Below are 22,068 nucleotides of genomic sequence, written 5' to 3'. Positions count from 1 at the left end.
ATAACACGAATCAAAATGCATCATCTTCCAAAACGCAGGGTATTTGACAAAATTATAACCTATAATTTGGCAAGACTTTGACAAACGTCAAAAATCTAAAGGCGAGTTCATACGCATCGGCGTCCGTTTGTCATTCATCGTTCCGTCAAACCAATTAAATTGAAATACGATCTGTCATTTTTGAAATAAACCAATAAAACTGGTTAAAAACAACAAGTGACGACGCATGACGAATTTATATTTAAACCCATCCATAGTTAACTTAAAAATTATTAGAAACTTTTTTTAGTAAAATAAATAGATTGGTATGGGACGTCATCTGCTTTTCTTCTGTCATCGTCTGTCGAAATCTTACCTGAGAAAAAAAAAACAGTGTAATTATTTTGTTGTAATACAGTTTTAAAAAAACCATCCCTATTGGTCAAAAACCGCAAGGGGAAAATTTCCGATTTTGTTAATTTTACACTCGCTGACAAACTCTGAAAAAATCAGCTTGCCCGTAATGTTTTTTTTACTCTCTATACGGTGATACAATTTTACTGGATTATGTCGTGATACTTTCGTTTACTTGAAATCGGTAATGTAAAAAATATTTGTTTATTTAGTATTTCAAAGCCTTTTTGAATAGTGTGTCACAAAAAATTTTCTGCGGAAATGCATTATTTTCAGTTTTTCAACTTTAGAATTGCTGAAACCAACTACATGAAACACCGTTTCTGTTTTTCATTTTAGAGATTTTTCTAAACATAGACACACAAAAAAACTTCTTGAGGAAGTGTACCATTTTCTTTTATTGATAAAATATTGTAAAATATAGCAAGATTTGAAAAGTTCTCGGCAATTGGAATTTGTAAACAGACGCGTGTTAGCTTACAGCGTGTTTTGATTGCTTTGCTTTGGTTTTTTGGTTCATTTTTGTTTATTTTCGTTTTTTCTTCGTACGGTATTGATATCTAAATTACAATATCTATTAGGTTAAGTTCATACCTACACAAGAAAAGTGTTTAGAATGTAAAGCAGGAATACGTTTTCATGTAACTGATTTCAATTGTTCTAAAGTCGGAAAAAAGAGAATGATGCATTTCGGTAGAGAATTTTTTTTGATTTTGTATTTGATTTGGGTTGGGAAGCTTCTATATCTTGGATGTTTTGTTGTTTTTTTTTATAATTTTTGGATTATTACATTGAAAAGAAATTGAAATAAAAGTATAATTATTTTATATAGTGCTCAGCACTACACTTTATTGATGATTTTAAGCTACTTCAGCTTCAGGAAATTGGCAGATTATGTTATTCCCGTTTTTCTTGAATTATTTCATTCAAAATAAAAAAAAAATTGGCGGCGGGAGGCACGTATAGCCGCCCATACTTAAATATGTTAATAAAAAGTTGGTAGGCAGTTCTTTTAGTTTCAATTATCTCAAAAACTGCGACTTTGATTGATTTTGATGTTATTACAAATTTTGTTGCAAATATTATTCCTAATCTTAAAGAAAACCGCGTTTCGCTAGCTACTGTAATTTTGGAGTTACGGTTTTTTAACATTTTTAACCCCCTCCCATACCCCCTTACCAACACCCCACCCCCACCAAAAACTAATGGTCAGATTCTCTGGTGCCACAGTATTTTTGTGCCAAATTTGGTTAAAATCGGTTTAGCGGTTTTTGAGTTATCGTGTTACAGACAGACGGACAGACGCACAGTGCTTCGAACATATGGCTCTAGAGGACAAAAATGCAAAATTTCTCTTTTATAGTAGGCAATTTATTGAGTACTCTCATTGTACTAAATGATGATGTTCTTAGTCCCACGTTTATGAAAAAAATCTTACAAATAATAAAAATGTTGGAGCTGTGTTCCATCTAAGGAAATAATAATTTATAGTATGAAAACGGTGTAAGTATTAAATAAATCCCTGTGATAATAAAGAATTGAAATAACATTAGAACATGATTCCTACAATATAAGCCTAATATAAGATAAATATGTTTTTCTTTATTGAAAAAGAAACATTAATGTTATATTTAATTAAAAAAAAACTTAAGATACTATAAATTTACTTTAGGACAACAAAATGCATAGATCGTAACTACTCTGATTCAGAAGAATCACTGCTGACAGAATCTTCCAAATTTATAGTATCCAAATCACAGGTAGATGAAGTATCCTCACATATAAGATATTTGTGTACATCATTTTCTAATAAGTTAATTTTTCGCGTTGTTACTGTTCTGCTTGCTGGTATGAGGGGTTCGGATATTAATAGTTACCTCTTTAATAGACCATATCCATATATTATTTTTCCCTTTTCTTGGGTATGAGGTTTTATAATAAATTGAAAGTTGGAAAATTTTTATGCGACGCCGACGTTTCGCTCCAACATAGTGGGCTTTTTCAGGCACAAGTGGTGTCTCATTTGACTGGAAGGTTCATCAATATCCAATAAAGAACACATTTTTTGAAATACAAATAATTTTGAGTTCTTGTCCTTATGATCAAGCCAAGTATTAACCAGATCGGCATTGCTTATCAATTTTACTCCATCTGAAAAGTATTATAAAATAAAGTTCGTCGCAAGCAGACGCAGGTGAACTATACAAAAATTAAAAGTGTATGAATATGACAACACATATATTCAATAAATACGATATGCTTTGATATGTTTTTTTTTAAATGCCTTTTTGAAGTTTGAAAACGTAAAATTTTTATACCCATTTAAGAATCATCTTAAAAAATAAATAAAAACAAAACAATCACGAACTTGTTTAGAAATAAATTTAAAGTACATTCCTTGTTTAACAATATCCATAGTGGCTTTCAATTAGTACGTACCGTTTAACTCCATAATATACAGAACTACTATGAATGTTATTCTTTTCACTGATCGCAAAATGATCATGATCGCAAAATTTATTTTTAGTGAAAATATTTTCTAACAAAAAACGCTGTTTATGAAAAATAATATACAGGATGGTTGAACATTGCTATAAGTATAAAATTATATATTCAGATATTAGTAAATTTTAACTTTGTTTTCGATTTTTGTCCATGGGACGAAGCACTGTGAGACAGGCCGACGGACAGACGGACAGAGGGACAGAGGGACAGAAGGACAGAAGGACAGAGGGACAGAGGGACAGATGGGCAGACGGGCAGACGGGCAGACGGGCAGACGGGCAGACGGGCAGACGGGCAGACGGACAGACGGACAGACGGACGGACGGACGGACGGACGGACAGACGGACAGACGGACAGACGGACAGACGGACAGACGGACAGACGGACAGACGGACAGACGGACAGACGGACAGACGGACAGACGGACAGACGGACAGACGGACAGACGGACAGACACAGACGGACAGACGGACAGACGGACAGACGGACAGAACGGACAGACGGACAGACGGACAGACGGACAGACGGGACAGACGAGACGGACAGACGGACAGACGGACAGACGGACAGACGGACAGACGGACAGACGGACAGACGGACAGACGGACAGACGGACAGACGGACGGACAGACGGACAGACGGACGGACGGACGGACGGACGGACGGACAGACGGACAGACGGACAGACGGACAGACGGACAGACGGACAGACGGACAGACGGACAGACGGACAGACGGACAGACGGACAGACGGACAGACGGACAGACGGACAGACGGACAGACGGACAGACGGACAGACGGACAGACGGACAGACGGACAGACGGACAGACGGACAGACGGACAGACGGACAGACGGACAGACGACGACAGACGGACAGACGGACAGACGGACAGACGGACAGATCGGACAGACGGACAGACGGACAGACGGACAGACGGACAGACGGACAGACGGACAGACGGACAGACGGACAGACGGACAGACGGACAGACGGACAGACGGACAGACGGACAGACGGACAGACGGACAGACGGACAGACGGACAGACGGACAGACGGACAGACGGACAGACGGACATTGGACAGACAGGTTATTTATGACCCAAATAACTCATTTTGAGTGAAATTAAAAAAACTTTTTTTTTGTCGATCTTAATAGTCTACCATACCTGTTGGTATCGGCGGCTAATAACCACTCTTGGGAATATCCAGATGACCTTTTTTTGCAACTTTGTGACACTCTCATTTCCTTATGTCACGATTAAATCGTCAAATTATTTCTATTCAAACTTTTCTGCATATAAGTTTCGTAAAGCTTAACTAAATTTTTTGTACCTAGTATTTAGGCTTACGTATATTTTCTAGTAATGAAAGATTTTTTCCTTTGCCATAAAAAAAAATGAAAATGAACCTACGGATAAGAATTCTAAAGAAATTCTCCTTCATTTTACATACACGCTTCCTTTTAAAGCGTGCTCTATTAAAAATGTCTGCCCCTTTGAGTGTATTCCGCGCGCGTTCATTTCCACAGACACAAATTGAACTAATTTGAAATTGAAAAGGTAAAGGAATTTTTCTGCAGCTCGAGAACGAACATTTGAATATGAAAGTGCGGTGATGAGACAACTGAACTGATATTTAGCATATAATAACGCCAAGATCCGTAGACAAAATTAAAAGAACTCGGGCTTTAGACGAATGATTTGAATTTGAAAGCTAGTGTATTGAAACTTTATAATCAGTTTTATAAAAATAGAATTTTATACTTTTTGAAAATTAATTTAGTTATGAAAAGTCTTTGATTTATTATCTTCTGAATAATAATATATTAAAGAAGAAGTTATCTATGTCTTCATGCATTAGAGACAGAATAGACATAATAAAATTCCATTTTACCAGTACTGTTTTAACGTTTCAATTAACAGATTTGAATTTGAATTGAAATTTTGCCAATTTGTTGTTTTTTTCCGAGCATATTTTATTTTATTTATTGTTTATTTGGCCATGTCATATGTTCACTTTGTTCAAAAAGCAGAAAATTTGAATTGAAATAATTTGACGATTTAAGCGTGACAAGGAAATGATCTCTCATTTTGTCACCAAGTTGAAAAAAAAAAGTCACCTGGATATTCCCAAGAGTGGTTTAATAACCACTATGCCGACCATACCAATAGGTATGGTATAGGCTATTAAGATCAGCAAAATTTTTCTTTTTTTTAATTTCACTTAGTAGAGTTATTTGGGTCATAAATCATAAATGACCTAAATACAAAATATTTTCATGGTGTCTGTCCGTCTGTAACACGATAACTCAAAAACCGCTAAACCGATTTTAACCAAATTTGGCACAAAAATACTGTGGCACCCGAGAATCTGGCCATCAGTTTTTGGTGGGGGTGGGTAGTTGGTAAGGGGGTATGGGAGGGGATTAAGAATTTAAAAGAAACGTAACTCCAAAATTACAGTAGCTAGCGAAACGCGGTTTTCAATTTAATATTAGGAATAATATTTGCAACAAAATTTGTAATAACATCAAAATCAGTCAAAGTCGCAGTTTTTGAGGGAATTGAAACAAAAAGAACTGCCTACCAACTTTTTATTAACATATTTTAGTATGGGCGGCTATACATGCCTCCCGGCGCCAATTTTTTTTTATTTTGAATGAAATAATTCAAGAAAAACGGGAATAACATAATCTGCCAAGTTCCTGAAGCTGAAATAGGTAAAAATCACCAATAAAGTGTAGTGCTGAGCACTATATGTACAAAAGAATTATATTTTTATTTTAATTTCTTTTCAATGTAATAACCCAAAAATTATAAAAAAATAACAAAACATCCAGGATATAGAAGCCTCCCAACCCAAATCAAACACAAAATCAAAAAAAATTCTCTGCCGAAACGCATCATTCTCTTTTTTCCGACTTTAGAACAACTGAAATCAGTTACATGAAAACGTATTCCTGCTTTACGTTCTAAACACTTTTCTTGTGCAGGTATGAACTTAACCTAATAGATATTGTAATTTAGATATCAATACCGTACCGTAATCTAAACACGCTGTAAGCTGAAACGTATATTTATCAATAAAAGAAAATTTTATCAATAAAAGAAAATTTTATCAATAAAAGAAAATGGTACACTTCCTCAAGAAGTTTTTTGCGCGTCTATGTTTAGAAAAATCTCTAAAATGAAAAACAGAAACGGTGTTCTCATGTAGTTGGTTTCAGCAATTCTAAAGTTGAAAAACTGAAAATTATGCATTTCCGCAGAAAAAAATTTCGTGAGTTTATATTTGGAAAGGCTTCCAAGTACCAAATAAACAAATATTTCTTACATAGGTAACTGATTTCAAGTAAACGAAAGTAGCCCTGATTTCAGCTATTCTAAAGTTGAAAAACTCGTAAAGGGTGCAAAAAATGTCTAGTTTATACCTATGTGGCGGATTCATCTTTACAAAAAATCTTATATGGGTATTTCTTTTTTATAACATACTTACTAAACCAATGAATACAGAACAACAAACAAAAAATGTAATATACCAAATACCATGTGAATGCAATAAATTTTAGATTGGTGAAACCTCTAGACCTTTAAATGTTCGAATTAAAGAACATAAACATTATTTAAGAAAGGGAGATTTAGACAAATCTAAGATTTGTCAGCATTCATGGGACACAGGGCACAGAATAAATTTTAATAACGCCAAAAATATAATGAAAGAAGCGATAACCTCTAAAAGAAAAATAAAAGAGGCTTTTTTATTACAATCTAATAAAAATAAATGTATTGCTCATGCATCTGTAGATGTTAGTAATGTATGGCAATAGCTTCTTTGATTTTAAAGAACATAACATAAATAAACATAACATACGTAAAAATTAAAAATAATCATACAGAAAGTTTGGGGCTTTTTGGTTTTACCTTATTAAGTAATTGTTATCAGGTAGTAATTGTTAATTTTGAAGTTTAACTTGATATAATGTCATTTTAAAAGGAACGTCAACGGTTTTTGTAGACGTAACGTGTTCTCGAATAGTTGAATTTAAATATTTTAGATAGTTTTTTTCTTTATTCTTTGTATTAATTATTAAATTATTATTTTGCTTCCGACGACGGACAGAGATAAACCTTCCGAAACGTTAAGCATTTTTTTGTTCGTTAGGCAAATTTGTATATCTGTAAACCTAACTTCTGACAAGAAGTTTCCATTTGGGATTAACGCAGAAGTGTTTACAAAAAATAATTATTATTTTATTTTGTAGATTTTCTTGCAGTGGCGAAATACCATATAGGATTTTTTGGAGAGTCGAAAAGGGTTCATTTCCGCAGAAATTTTTTTTTGTGACATACTGTTCAAAAATGCTTCCAAATACTAAATAAACAAATATTTCTTAAATAACTGATTTCAAGTAAATGAAAGGCGAGCCAAATTTCTAGGAAATAAATTATATGACATAATATATAAGATAATAATGACAAATAATACCTACAATAAATCGATTACAAATACGTTATAGGATTACTTTCATTTCAATTAAAAAATAAAAAGTAGTGATGAGTTTCTTTGGCGACTGACAGCGGTTCGAACACCAAACTAATTACGAAGTCCTAATAAACTAGCTTTCCAGTGTAAATTTACCCAGCTTAAACTTTGTAAATATTGAAATTCATCTAATCCTATTTGCCGAGCCCCGCTATTATACCTTAAACATCTTCTTCCCACTTGCCTCGACGTATTTCAATTTTGAATTTTATGTTCAGCTAGCGATTACTCAAACTTTGGGTAGTATACCGTATACCTATGAAATTAATAAAACAGGTCTATTTGTGGACTACAAACTTTAGAAAAAAAATCTATACTAATACTAATATATAAAATCCTTGACTCACTGATTAATCACGATCCTGCTCAAACCACTCAACGTAAGAAGCTCAATTTTGGCATACAGGTTGATTCTGGAGTGTAGAGGTTCGATAAGAAGGGATTTTTCGAATTTCCAGTTTCAAGGGGGCGAAACCACCCCTCAAGTATTACAATATTTTTTATTTAAAAAACGGTCAAGTTTCCGAAAAAACGCTTAAACACGTATATTTTATTTTGTTTTTTACATATTTTAAGATTTTTTAAAAATGAATACAGGGTGTTTCAAAAAATCTGGTCATTGATTAATCACGATCCTGCTTAAAGCGTTTGACGTAAAAAGCTGATTTTTGGAAAACGGATTGACTTTAGGGTGTAGAGGTTCAATAAGAAGGGATTTTTCGAAACTCGAATTCTAAGAGGGTGAAACCACCCCTCAAATATTAGAATATTTTTATTTAAAAACCGGTGAGTTTGATTCTTAAACACGTATATTTTATTTTGTTGTTTTACCTATTTTAAGATTTTTTAAAAATTTATACAGGGTGTTTCATAAAATATGACTATTGAGTAATCACGATTCTGCTTAAACTATTTGACGTTTAAAACTGATTTTTGGCAAACGGATTGACTGTGGGGTGTAGAGATAAGAAGGGGTTTCCCAAATCTCAAATTCCAAGAGGGTGAAAACGCCCCTCAAATATTACAATATTTGTCATTTAAAAAACGGTTAGTCTTACGGGAAAACGCATAATTTATTTTGTTTTTTTACATATTTTGAAATTTTTTAAAAAATCATACAGGGTGTTCCAAAAAGTTGGGTAATTGATTAACCACGATTCTGCTTAAACTGCTTGACGTAAAAAACTTATTTTTGGCAAACGAATTTTTCGAAAGTCAAATTCCAACGAGATGAAACTACTCCTCAAATATTACCAAGTTATTATACAGGGTGGCCCATCGAAAACGTTCCGCAAAGCATAACGGCCAGGGTAATTTTTTTTTCAGAAAATTCAAAAACAAGTCAATTTTGTTTGTGAGGGGGACAACTTTTGCCCCAAAAATGATTGCAAAATCTTCAACCCACTAAGCGGGGGTGTCATCCCCCAATTTTTTTCAAATGGGAAGGGGGGTCAAGTGGTACCGCAATGAAAAGGGCTTTCTATTCTTTATACTTGATGAGTGTACTTTCTTTTTGAACGGTATATTTAATCGGCACAACTCTCGGTACTGGGCTGAGGACAATCCCAGGGTTTTTCACGAGGTGCACACACAAAACCTTCAGAAATTGAACGTGTGGGCTGGTATTTTTGGAAATTCTATTGTAGGTCAGTTTAACGATATTGAGAAGAACTTCAACGCACAAGTTACAGCACAGCTATCTAGCAAATACCGCACCTGATCGTTCAACCTTCTGACAAGTAAAAAAATGCGTAAACATCTAGAAATAATAAGAAAAAACCTCAAATTGGTCGAAATAATTTATCCTTATCATTTACTCTGATAAATGTTTAAATAAACTTTTCAAATTTCAGTCCTTCATATTTTCTCAATGACTCGACCGATTTTCAAAAACGAAACGGGGAAATATAGAGAATAGAAAGCACTAAAAGAGATGCAAATACAGAAAAATTGAGGTGGTTCAATTTTTTTTTAAATAAATCTATTTTTTAAATTTTCCAAACTTTAATAACTCGATTGGACTTATTTGAAACTCGATAAAGAGAATATGTTATGTTTACGTTATTGAGATCCACGAGCCCTGAAAATATTTGCACTTATAGACTTGCCTTGTATAATAAAAATTTTCAAACCGAACAAACAATAGATGATTATTAAAATTATAAGTGTCCCAGAGAAAGACATTTTACAATAGTTATTTTACAAATTGGTGTTTATGTTAAAAGGCAACTGACGATTATACTGATGGAAATTGATTAGTTAGTTATGGATCACTAAGGATCTTATGTCACTTTAGTTAGAAGATTAACCATTTAATTTTTGCTAATCCAATCTTTTTTGAGCTCTGCTCCAAGGGCGTAGATAAGGGGGGGTACTGGGGGACAGTACCCCCCACTGACGCTTGACGAGATACGAGAATTGAAATAGTCATTGACTATGAAAGGATTTTTTTAAATTAATATCCGACATATAAGAACACTTTGTATGCTTTTAATTATGTTGATTTATCGTTTATAATATGTTCGACCTAATTAAAAGCACACAAAGTGTTCTTATTGGTTGGACAGATTAGTGGGTTAACTCAAATCAATATCCATAAAGATATTGAAAAAATGTTGATGCTGTTTTTTGATAGGTTTTCCAAACAGCGTACTAGAAAAACTTGATTCTGTTTTGTAGTTTTATTTATAGTTTTATAGTTTTTTTTTGATAGTTTATAGTTTTTATTTATAGTTTATAGAAAATTAACTAATAAACGTCGTTGTTTCATTCTTGTTTATGTTATTTACAAATCTATATTTTAATTTTTGTGTTATGTTTTTATATCTTTTTGAAGACAAAAAAATCGCCGTCGTTTTAATTCGACAAAAAAATTCCGACGGTGATTTTTTTTGCGACTTAATCATAGTACCACCCCCATAGCATACACCTATCTACGCCCCTGCTCTGCTCGGGACCGGCCCACCGGCCCATCTTTCCACCGGCCCACCGGGAATTTTCCCGTTTTCCCATATGGCCCATCCACCCCTGGACACCATGAAAATATTTTGTATTTAGGTCATTTATGACCCAAATAACTCATTTTGAGTGAAGTTAAAAAAACTTTTTTTGCCGATTTTAATAGCCTACCATACCTGTTGGTATGGTCGGCTAATATCTATTTATAAAAGGTAAATAATAAAAACATTATGATATACTATTACACATCTTCATACACTGTCAAAACAACAGGATAAGGCATTTAAAATATAGTAACGGAATCCGCTAAGTCGGATTACGGAAATTTCAATATTTACGAAGTTAGCGTCAAGCAGATTTGCACTGGGAAGTTAGTTTGTTAGAAGTTTATAATTAGTTTTAAGTTCAAACCGCTGTCCGCCATTCCAGATACTTTTCACGCAAACGAAACTTTACTAGGACAAGTGGAATTTTGACATAATCCTAATTAATTTATAGATTGGTCACGTCCACTACTATAGTATTGGGTGAGTCTTACCTATTTAACTATCAATTTTATCCAGATCAGTAAATGTTTGTTTTGTTATTTTCATGTACAATGAGAGAGTGCTTGCAAATGACCAACTAAATGGATATTTGAGGTGAATTTGCATTGTGAGACCCGGTTGAGTAAGCCCCAAAAATAACGATTTTACATAAATAACGCTTTATTGTACAAAAAGCCAAAATAGCTTCATCGAAAAAGCATTAAAAGCATAAAAAACAAACAAAAGCACAAAAAACATACAAATAATAAAAAAAATATCATACAATTCAAAAAAAATTACGCCATTAAAATTACAAATAGAACATACCTACATGGACATTGCAGAACACAAAAAAGGCGTATCAATAAAATTTTACAATAAGAAAATTGTAAATGGATATAATCATTTAAGAATTATAAAATATTAAATACTAGATTTTTAACCAGTGTATGAGATGATCAAAATTTTAAAATTCAAAATTGTTCATGATTAAACATCAACAAAAAAATCGTTTACCGCATATAGGGCTCTCTCCAGTAAGTATGATTTCAGAGCTTTGCGAAATGCGCGAAAGAATGAAGTAGATAGTTGTAAGGTGGCCTTTCGGGAATAGCACATATGTGCTTGCGGATTAAGCAAACGGATTCAAAAATGAATAAAGAAGGAAGAGTTAGTATTTTGAAATTTTTAAAGAAATTCTGGCAGTGTGTTCTACTGTTCAGTCCCAATAAATATCGAACTGCTCGGCTCCCTTTTAAAGTTGCTCCCTTTTGAACAATCAAATTTTGCTGCGCAGCAAGTACCCCAGAATGGAAGGGCATAACGAAGATATGACTCAAAAAGGGCATAATATACTATTCTAGAGGTTGATAAACTAAATACCTTAGAAACTGATCTTAGCACAAAACAGGCAGCGCTTAGTTTCTTTGATAAAGCTTCGATGTGCAAGTCCCATTTTAACGAGTTGTCTACAACAAGTCCTAAGAATTTCACAGAGTCCACGACTTTAATGGTCGTGGTGTTATTAAGTACAAAAGGCTGTATAGTACTTTTATATAACAAAACATTAGTTTTTGATAGGTTGGGGCATAGGAGATTAGAATCGCACGAAGATTTAATGGTGCGTAAGTCACTGGATATAGTATTATATAGTGCCGTGACATCTGGGCCGCTCCAAGTGAAACTAGTATCGTCCGCAAAGAGACAGATTTTACCGCTAATGTCTAGATTTGCAATGTCGTTGATAAACACCAGAAACAAAATAGGGGACACCACATTCTATAGGCTTACAAGAAGATATAGATGAATCAATTTTCACAAGCTGCCTTCTGTTGCCAAGATATGACTTAAGCCACTCGAGCGGCACTCCCCTGAATCCATACTATTGCAATTTGTTAATTAAGTTATTATGATTTACATAACCAAAAGTCTTAGAGAAATCACAGAAAATTGTAGGTGTAGAGTGATGGTTATTCAGGCTAGAGTATACTATAATACTAAATACATACACCAAAACACTTTACCTTTGCATTGGGTGCGCGTTTGGCTAACCATGTTAGTATCATCAGTAGATGATTAAAAAAAAGCTAAAGAGTCTAAACCTCTGTGGCGGATTCATCTGTTCAAAAAAATTCTCTGGCGTTTTAGCTTTAGCTAACAATAAAAGAAAATAAAACTTGAAACCGAATCTCAACACAATATGTATTCAAGTTCTCGATACATTTAATAACATTTATTACTCCTTTATAGTTATACTTGTTGAGCAAGTTTCAGCAAGCGTTTCCCCGATGCACTGTTACATTAAACAAATGTAGTTGCAGAAGTTTAAATTGATTTCGACGTAAGGTTTGTTTAGGTGGAAAGTTTTTGGTATTGGAACAAACTGTTGCAGGTTAAGTTATATTGCGGTATAGTTAAACAGAAAATTACGTTGTAATAAATGTATTAAGTGACATAGAAAATAGAAAACCTATTGAAAATTATTTATATTTAATAATTGTTTATATGGATGTTTATTAAGCCACCAGGAATTCAACTAACTTGAAAGAATATTCTGTGTTTGCACATTCGATATCCAATAACATCAGCGAGTTGATTAAAAATGTCGACAGTGCGTAAGGAGTTCAGACTGCCGACATTTTGGAAATTTAATTGACAGAAAGATAGAATTTAATTGTTTAAAAAATTTGAACTTAGAAGTAGAATAGACAGGGTGTCCCAATGTTCCGTAGATAAAGGAAGTGAAGGTATTTTGGAATAGTAGGTACTTACAAAAAAATTGCCAAAAATTTAAATATTGATAATTTTGAATAAAATAAATAGGGTGCCTTAGATCTACATATGTTGTATGCCATACGAAAGTTTCAAAGTATTTAAAGTAATTTAAATGTTTTAAAGACCTACGCCATAATCCGTAAAAATGATAATTAAAATATAAAACTAATACTTATACTATATACTAAACAAATTAAAATATAAAACTAATACTTACCTGAAAATCTAACACGGGTATACAGGGTGTTTCGAAAAATCTGGTCATTGATTAATCACGATCCTGCTTAAAGCGCTTGACGTAAAAAGCTGATTTTTGGGAAACGGATTGACTTTAGGGTGTAGAGGTTCGATAGGAAAGGATTTTTCGAAACTCCAATTCTAAGAGGGTGAAACTACCCCTCAAATATTAGAATATTTTTTATTTAAAAACCGGTGAGTTTTTCGGAAAAACTCTTAAACACGTATATTTTATTTTGTTGTTTTATATATTTTAAGATTTTTTAAAAATTTATACAGGGTGTTTCATAAAATATGATAATTGAGTAATCACGATTCTGCTTAAACTGCTTGACGTTTAAAGCTGATTTTTGGCAAACGGATTGACTATGAGGTGTAGAGGTTCAATAAGGAAGGAGTTCTCGATCGTTTTTTCTCATGCTGACATAAATGTGAAAAAATTTTATGCAGTATGGAAATTCTTGCTTTGCTTTATCATCACCATTACAAATGATTAATTCGACGCGAACAAAGTCGCGGGTACACGCTAGTAATATATAATTTTGTATCCGGGATGGGAAATATTACATTGAGAAAAACTCTAGTACATTTATTAATAAATTTTACCAATAAAGCTTAAAATATAGAAGTTAATTATTTATATACGAATTAATTACTTTAGTTTCAAAGTATTGAGCGAAATAAATTATGGTTTATTAAACCCCTATATAACAATTTTAATTAGTAAATTGTTTTGTATTAAATTTATGGATGTTGATAATAAATGAGTATATATTTACATTGCTTCGTTTCTTTGGTAATATGCGAATAAATTAAAATATTATTGGACCAATTGCTAATTAATTATTAATAATTTAATTAACATTGTTAGCTTGGAGTAAACTCGTTGGATCTATAGGTACAATATACAGGGTCAGTCTTAAATAAGTACAAATATTATCAGGTCCAGTAGATCTCGATAAAAGAAACATATTTTCTCTTTACCGTTTTTCAAATAAGTCCAAAATAACTCAGTTATTTAACTTTAAAAATTTCCAAAAAAATTTTTTTTGCTTAAATTTTGAGAACCGCTGGATCTGTTCTGGGTTTTCTTTCTTGTAAATTTGTTCTACTACCTATGTTGCTATATTATCAAGAAATTATGGTTTTTAGCTAAAAACTAAAAACGATTCCAAAAAATTCCAACGATATATAACAATATATTAAACAACGGCAGTTTCGAAAACGACGTTTTGCACACGAGTTCGACAGTTTGTTGGCTCAAGCCGCAGGCAAGAGCCACAAATCGAACGAGTGTACAAAGAAGTTTTCGAACGAGTTTTTTACGCTATTTTTTCTACGACTACAAATTAGCAGCAGACTAGTTTTTGCCAGATTTTGCAGCGCCCTTTTCTAATTTGAAGTTCAACAAAATATAAGTTTACTTAATCGCTAATGAGTTGCATAGAGGCCACTAGCTTTTTAATTTTAACAGCCGGGTGGTCGGGGTTCAAAGATATTAATAAAAGGGCGCCACGAGATTATACTCTATGAACTCGGCATAAAAGATGTTACTATTAAGTAGACTTCAACACTAACCTCGAACTGTTGAGTGCAACTACCATGAACTTCAAATATTACTATAATTCGTTAAACTTAAGTGACTCTAACTTAACTATGAGACTAGACTGTAAATAATATTAGTAAAAATATTTAAGCAATTTATTAAAATATGAAAAAGTTTATATATAAAAAAAATGAATTAAATGTAAAATGAAATATGTTAAGATAAGCAAATTGAATGGTGAGAAAAGAAATTAGAATTTAAATCAAACAAAATAACTAAATCTATGACGTCAAACCCCCTTATCTAACTTAATACTAGATACAAACAGAACATAAATGAAATCTATATTATACTAATCTAAACTAAAATTGTACAGTCTTACTCTATTCGATTGTACTTGAAAACTTTCTCCGGCTGAGCTACGGTGTATAGCTACAGGGTGGCTACGACAGTGTACAGTAGCTCGATACAATGTCACTGGAGCCCACGGATGTCAGCGGAGGTACAGATGCAAGGCAGGTGTAGGACTTCAAAAGGTGACATAAAAAACCCCCAACGAGGGTTTATGATGTCCAACGGGTACCTCTACACGGACAACAGGAACGGATGGAATTCTGGACTGTTCTGTGCTACGGTCTAGATCGGTCTTCTTGCTCTTGGAACTCTCGGGGACTTCTTGGGCACGTGCAATCGGAACAACGGGTGAAAATTCGGCTATTTAATCCCTTGACGGAAATTTGGTCGGTGGTCATACAAATTCAACAAAATCCAACCACGTCTCTATCCAAATGTGTTTCGGAAGACTTAGTCCTTCTCTAAGAAGACCTGCTAATTACCAACAGGGTAATCACGAAACAGGCAGCCAGTTCTTCACACGATGTTCTTCGGTCGGGAAATACACAAGAAGTGATGCAAGAATTCGATTTCCTTCACAAAATCATATTTCAACCGGAAATCTCCCTCCAGGATATAGATAGAGAACTATATATCTCGACTAGTCCAACTCACAAAAACTAGTCCAACTCACACAATAAATAAAAAACGATGTTCTAGAATATTTTCCACAGCCATATTTCATATCCGGTCAATGAACGAACTTAACTCAGAAATTCCACAATTAAAATGAACGAACTGCACATTGCGATCCACATCAAAAATAAACAATTTAACTACGAAATTTTATCTGATAATTATAAAATTTCAATAACCAAAACAAAGGATAAATAAATCCAAAAACATCTGATTTGATCTGACAGTGACAAGTGACGGACAGGCAGTGTTGCCAGATATTATTTTAGCTGGTCTCCACTAGAGGTGGCGAAAGTCGCCAAAATAAAATAAAAGTCGCCAAATGGTTTTATACTAAACCTACAAAAATCTCAAGCGACTATTTCATTATACAAGGATTATACCTATCACAATTCAAAATATCACTCACTAGTTGAAGCCTGACGCATCCGCGCGCCACGACATAAGGAGAAAAAAATACTTTTTTTTAATTAAATGAAAAACAAAAAATCCGGCGACGACAGTTTTTAGAAGAGCCAATTAGCTATCTTTTAGTAAAAAAAGCAACTTTCTAGAGCAAGTCGTTACTTCATGTAGATATTGTGATTATAAGTGGTTTGATGACGTCACAAAGGGGAAAAATGGCAGACTGGAAACGTGCTGAGAACATACTGAGAACTAAACTGAAGTCACAAACGCCAGTTGCAGTTGATAGATGAGCAATATAAATCGATATCTTCGAATATTGATCTACGAATATGTAATTGCGATTTTCGCCGTTTCGGGAATCGATGTCTATAATAATTACAAGAATTAAGTGTCAATATTGGCAATGCATTGATTGACTGGTGCCATAAGTATCTTAGCCAAAATCGCCCAAATGGCGACTTGCGATTTTCCTAAATTTCAGGTCGCCAGAACAATCGGAAAATCGCCCAATTTGTGATAAATGGCCCAATCTGGTAACACTGCGGACAGGTGATGATCAACGATAAAGAGAGGTAGACAAAAATTCTAATGCTGGGTCAGTGACAATATTGTGTAGCTGTAGCTTTATAATATCGCGGTGTATATCGGGTTGCATAATCGTAAAATTTAAATAAAATAATATTTAACAATAAAATTCTAGTAAACATGATGCAAAAATAATATAATTTATGAGCTAGCACAAAGAGGTCGTAGCGATGAAATTTAACTGTTACAATTTGTGAAATAATTTGCGATGTAATGATGACACGTTTCTGACGGCTGCGTTGCGTTTGGCGTTTCAGCTAAACATTGGAGGTTAAAAATGTTAAAACTGGCACATGTCTGCAAAACGCCAATTTCAGATCGAGATTTTCGTGTGTCAAACTGCATTTTTTAAGCTAGTCGTAGAAAAATAATTTTTGGCATTGCATTGAGAAACATTTACTCTCTACAATGCCATATGAAATATAACACCCATATGAAAATATAAACACTGCTCGATTATATTCAATACTGGAATTTAAGGAACTAAATGAAAAAAATATAATCTTTTCCCGACGCGCAGTAGTGAAGGTGCCAAATCAAACGCAACGTGTATCGGTAGTCAAGGGTGGAACTCTGTAACGAAATAGCGATCGGTAGCGGTGAACAATACTGTCGCTTGCCATTTAGTTTGTACGGCCAAGGTCAGTATTCTTCATCGCAACTCGCTACCGATCGCTATTTAGTTACAGAGTTCCGGCCCAGACGGCCCGCATGCTGTTCCAGTGAGCATAGTAAAAGATATATCAAAGAGCCAGCTTTCTTAAGCTAGCTCTTAGACTATATGTTTACTTTATTGGTGCACTTAATATGTAACAATTATTATTGTATGAAATATGCACCAGAAAAATATATAAAAACCGCAAATCGGTCCTCCTTTTCAATACAATATTTATTACCTTTTATTATCTGGTTAATCGCGTTTCCGTCCATTCAAGATATTAAAGGAAAAACTTGATCCGCAACAATACTACAGGATCTCTATATTTCCCCCGATAACGGGTTATTCTTCAGCACTCCTTTGGGACTTTTCTATACTATCTCAGTTATTACGTCTATACAGCGATGCCTCGGCAAATGTATCAGTTTAGACGGTCGCTTTAGGAGAGTCAGACCGCATCCGAAAGAATTACTTTAATTGCGGTGGGAATACAATAAAATTGCTTTATCCAATATTTTCTCTTATATATATTTTTATTTTTTTATATTTAGTTTGAGAAATCGGTTAAAGTTGGCAGAAATACTATGTGTATATTTTTAATCATTTTTATCGTAGAATATCATTAGTGTTCATTTAAATGGCTGGTTAATTATTCTGATTTTAATGCTATCACTTAAGGGCTGTAAAAGTCATTGCACACTTGCCGGAACCATATAGCCGTCGTACGGTACAGGCGCCTGCGTCGGCGCGGCGGATGGTAATTCTAGCGGGACAAAACCGTTTTCTTAGAAATAATCCAAAAAATGTGTAAGAATCAATAGTAGACATTCCAATTGATATAAAAATGCAACAATTATTTTTTAATCATTTACAGGGTGTCCCAGGCTGCGCGTGCAATAGAAATATCTAGATCGGAGATTTTTTGCACATCATAGTTTCACAAGGAGATCTATCGAGTAAAAATATTTTCAATATGGCGGTACTTCCGGAAATACCGGAAGTTGACAGCAACTTTCTTATTTTAAATGGGTGCCCCCATTTTCTATTACATACTCAAATTATCTGTAAAATTTTATGAATTTTGATATTAATCACTCTATATCTAACATTGGCCGTTTTTAAGAAAAGAAATATCTAAAATTTTTGAAAGAAAAAAACTGCCTGTCAAAAATATGTGTATACCCTAAACGTCAAATAGAGTGATTACCACAGCCACTGTGCCATAAAGAGAAAACATGTGGCTATCTGTTTCAAAAATTAAATTGTTTGAATGTCATATAATAATGGCCACAGCTGTCATAGAATTGAGCGATTAAAAAATTATCATAAATCATTTTTTTCAAATGAAAACCCACTTTTTTTTTATTTCACTAGTGAAAAGACTTTTCAATTCGTTACTTTTTGACTATACAAGTTCCTATACCTAAAATAAAACGTTTTAAAGTTATTTAAGATTTAGTTTTAAAGCGTATATTTTTCTTGATTTTAACCAGTAGCCTATGACTGTAAACTTCAATGAACGTCAAGTGATGTAAAACAATAGATCTGACCAAGTCATAATGAAGTCATATTGTGACGCTTTGTTCAAAAAGCAGCATCATTTCCGAGCAAACTTTGCGCTGTTTTTTTTTCGATCATACAGAATATTATCTACATATATAAAATGCTAATGTTTATCTGTCTAAAAAAAAGGAATAATCCCGTCTCAATGGAACAACGCCATAACGATACTTCTCCATAAAAAGGGCGATATCACCCAGCCTGAAAATTATAGACCGATAAGCCTTCTTTGTCACTTGTATAAGCTGTTTACCAAAATCTGTAGAATACAACAGGCCTCTAGCATTGGTGTTCGTTGATTTCCAGAAAGCATTTGACACAGTAGAATTAACATCAATAATAGCAGCATTGGAGCAGGGAAGAGTAGATTATAGGTATACAAGGCTTATAGAATACATATATAGTAATGCCACCACAACTGTAAAACTTCACGAAACAACAGATAAAATTGAGGTAGGCAAAGGAGTTCGACAAGGGTATACTATTTCGCCTAAACTTTTTACAGCTGTCCTTGAATACGCAATGAAATCACTCTCTTGGGAGAATAGAGGCATAAATATCGATGGTGAAAGGTTGACACATCTCAGATTCGCAGATGACATCGTCCTTGTCTCAGATAACATCGGAGATTCAAAGCAGATGCTCGAAGAATTAGTGCAGGCCTCATTAAAAGTCGGTCTCCGGATAAATACGAGTAAAACGCAAATAATGACAAACTTAGTGCTGACACAGAACATCAGAATAGGTGACGCCGACATAAAAGAAACACATATATACAAATATCTAGGGCACGAAATACAAATCGGAAAGAACAACCAAATACACGAGATACAGCGCAGAATAGGTTTGGGTTGGGCTGCTTTTGGCAAACTGCGGGAGACCTTTAAAAGTGATATACCTATATGCTTGAAGAGGAAAGTTTATGAACAATGCGTCTTGCCGGTAATTACATATGGAGCGGAAACTCTAACATTAACGAAAAAGTCAGCAGAAAATTTAAGAGTAGCCCAGAGAGCCATGGAGAGAGCCATGCTTGGAATAACTAAAAGAGACAAAATTCCTAATAACACTATCAGACAAAAAACCAAAATTAAAGACATAGTGGAACACGTAACTCGAATGAAATGGAGATGGGCAGGTCATGTGGCGAGAACATCTAAAGACAGGTGGACTAGAAGATTGTTAGAATGGCGACCTCGAGCAGATAAACGTAGCAGAGGCAGACCACCGACACGCTGGACCGATGATGTAAAGAGGATTGCTGGAAATTGGATGATGACGGCCCAAAATCGAGAGACATGGAGAAATATGGAGGAGGCCTACGTTCAGCAGTGGACAACGATGATGATGATGAATGTTTATCTGTGTCGTCTCTACTGAAGTAACGACTTGCTCTAGAAAGTTGCTTTTTTTACTAAAATATAGCTAATTGGCTCTTCTAAAAACTGTCGTCGCCGGATTTTTTGTTTTTCATTTAACTAAACAAAAAATAAAAAGTTTTTTTTTTATGTCGTGGCGGATGCGCCAAGCTTCAACTAGTTAATAATATCAACTTAAGAGATCATCACTAAAGAGCGAAAATACGAGATTTTTATAAATACACTTTTTATACTCTTGAGCAGGCAGTATTTATAATATAAGAAATTTAAATAATTCGTTTTCTGACAGATGGAAATAAATTGTCGAACCGTTTGACACGCTAGATAAAATCAATTTAAATATACGTTTTCAAATTAAATCTTAAATAACTTAAAAACGATTTATCTTAGGTATAGGAACATGGAAGTTAAAAAATAACGAATTAAAAAATCTTTTCATTAGTGAAATAAATTAAAAAGTCTTATGTGTTTTCCAGTTACAAGCATATTTTGGCAAAGAAAAAAAAGAAAAAAGGGCTAAAACAAATTGTTATCCAAATTGCACGAGAATTTCGGAAAAGGTTTCAACGATTAATCTTCAATCATTACTAAGCCATACCTCAAGAAGATTGATAGAGTCTCAAAAAGAGGTATTATCTTCTTTTGCATCAAATGGTGATGATTCTTCTATCAAACTTAATCTGTACGATAAATGAGGTGCTGATGGTAGTGGTGGTAAAAATTATTTTAAGTAACATTTTGAGTTTAAAGTTTTTAATGATACATGTATATTAACAACTATAAAGAACTATTGGAATATGTAGCGGAATTCAATTACCTCGGCAATTTGATTTCGGAAAAGGCCAATATCGACTCTAAAATTCAGCACAAGATTATTAGCAGCGTCTCAAGAGCATTCTGGAAATTAAAAGACGGTTTTTTAAAAGGTTTTCTACAGTCATGATTTGAGCACAAAAACGAAACTTGCAGTATACCGAGCAATAATAATCCCCACCATGTTATATGGAAGCGAAATTTGAGTGCCGTGCCGCCAACACATGAACGCATTAAACAAGCTGTAACAGAGACAACTCTTCAGAATCAAATGGTTTGACCATGTCTCAAAGGTACCGGTCAATAAGTCATGATCACTAAATCCCGCTTAAGATGGGCTGATCACGTATACAGGATACAAGAAAACCAAAATCTCTTCTTTACAGTGCTTACGGACGGTAAGAGGAAACCGGGTGGACAACTCAAAAGATACAAGAATATTTTCCACGAAAACTTAAAGAGGATAAGCAGCATAATAAATGAAAAGTATGTCTTTCACGCAACTCTTCGGTGAGAGATACTCATCAATGATATATAGACTCAATTAAATCGACAGGGTCTTCCTGGAACTCATTAAGCGGAAGTCAATCATGCGGGATTTGCGTCCAAAATAAACCAACGAAAAGGGATAGGTGGCATAGGACCGAA

At 34.0% G+C, this 22,068-nt stretch overlaps 1 protein-coding gene across 1 annotated transcript in view; it reads left to right on the top strand.

Annotated features, from left to right (window-relative positions):
- The window catches only part of LOC115881780, a 28,721-nt gene extending 7,419 nt beyond the window's left edge, over positions 1 to 21,302 (top strand). The window contains exons 2-3 of the mRNA XM_030899429.1: positions 19,494 to 20,170; positions 21,084 to 21,302. Of these exons, the coding sequence (XP_030755289.1) occupies positions 19,494 to 20,170; positions 21,084 to 21,302 (896 nt within the window). The remainder of the gene's footprint in view (positions 1 to 19,493; positions 20,171 to 21,083) is intronic.
- The last annotated feature ends 766 nt before the right edge of the window (positions 21,303 to 22,068 follow it).

This window comes from Sitophilus oryzae, unplaced genomic scaffold, assembly GCF_002938485.1.
Source record: "Sitophilus oryzae breed Bouriz unplaced genomic scaffold, Soryzae_2.0 scaffold_173_pilon_pilon, whole genome shotgun sequence".
Classification (NCBI taxonomy): Eukaryota; Metazoa; Arthropoda; class Insecta; order Coleoptera; family Curculionidae; genus Sitophilus; species Sitophilus oryzae.
Note: the sequence above shows the minus strand (reverse complement) of the source record. Positions and strands in the feature narration are given on the sequence as shown.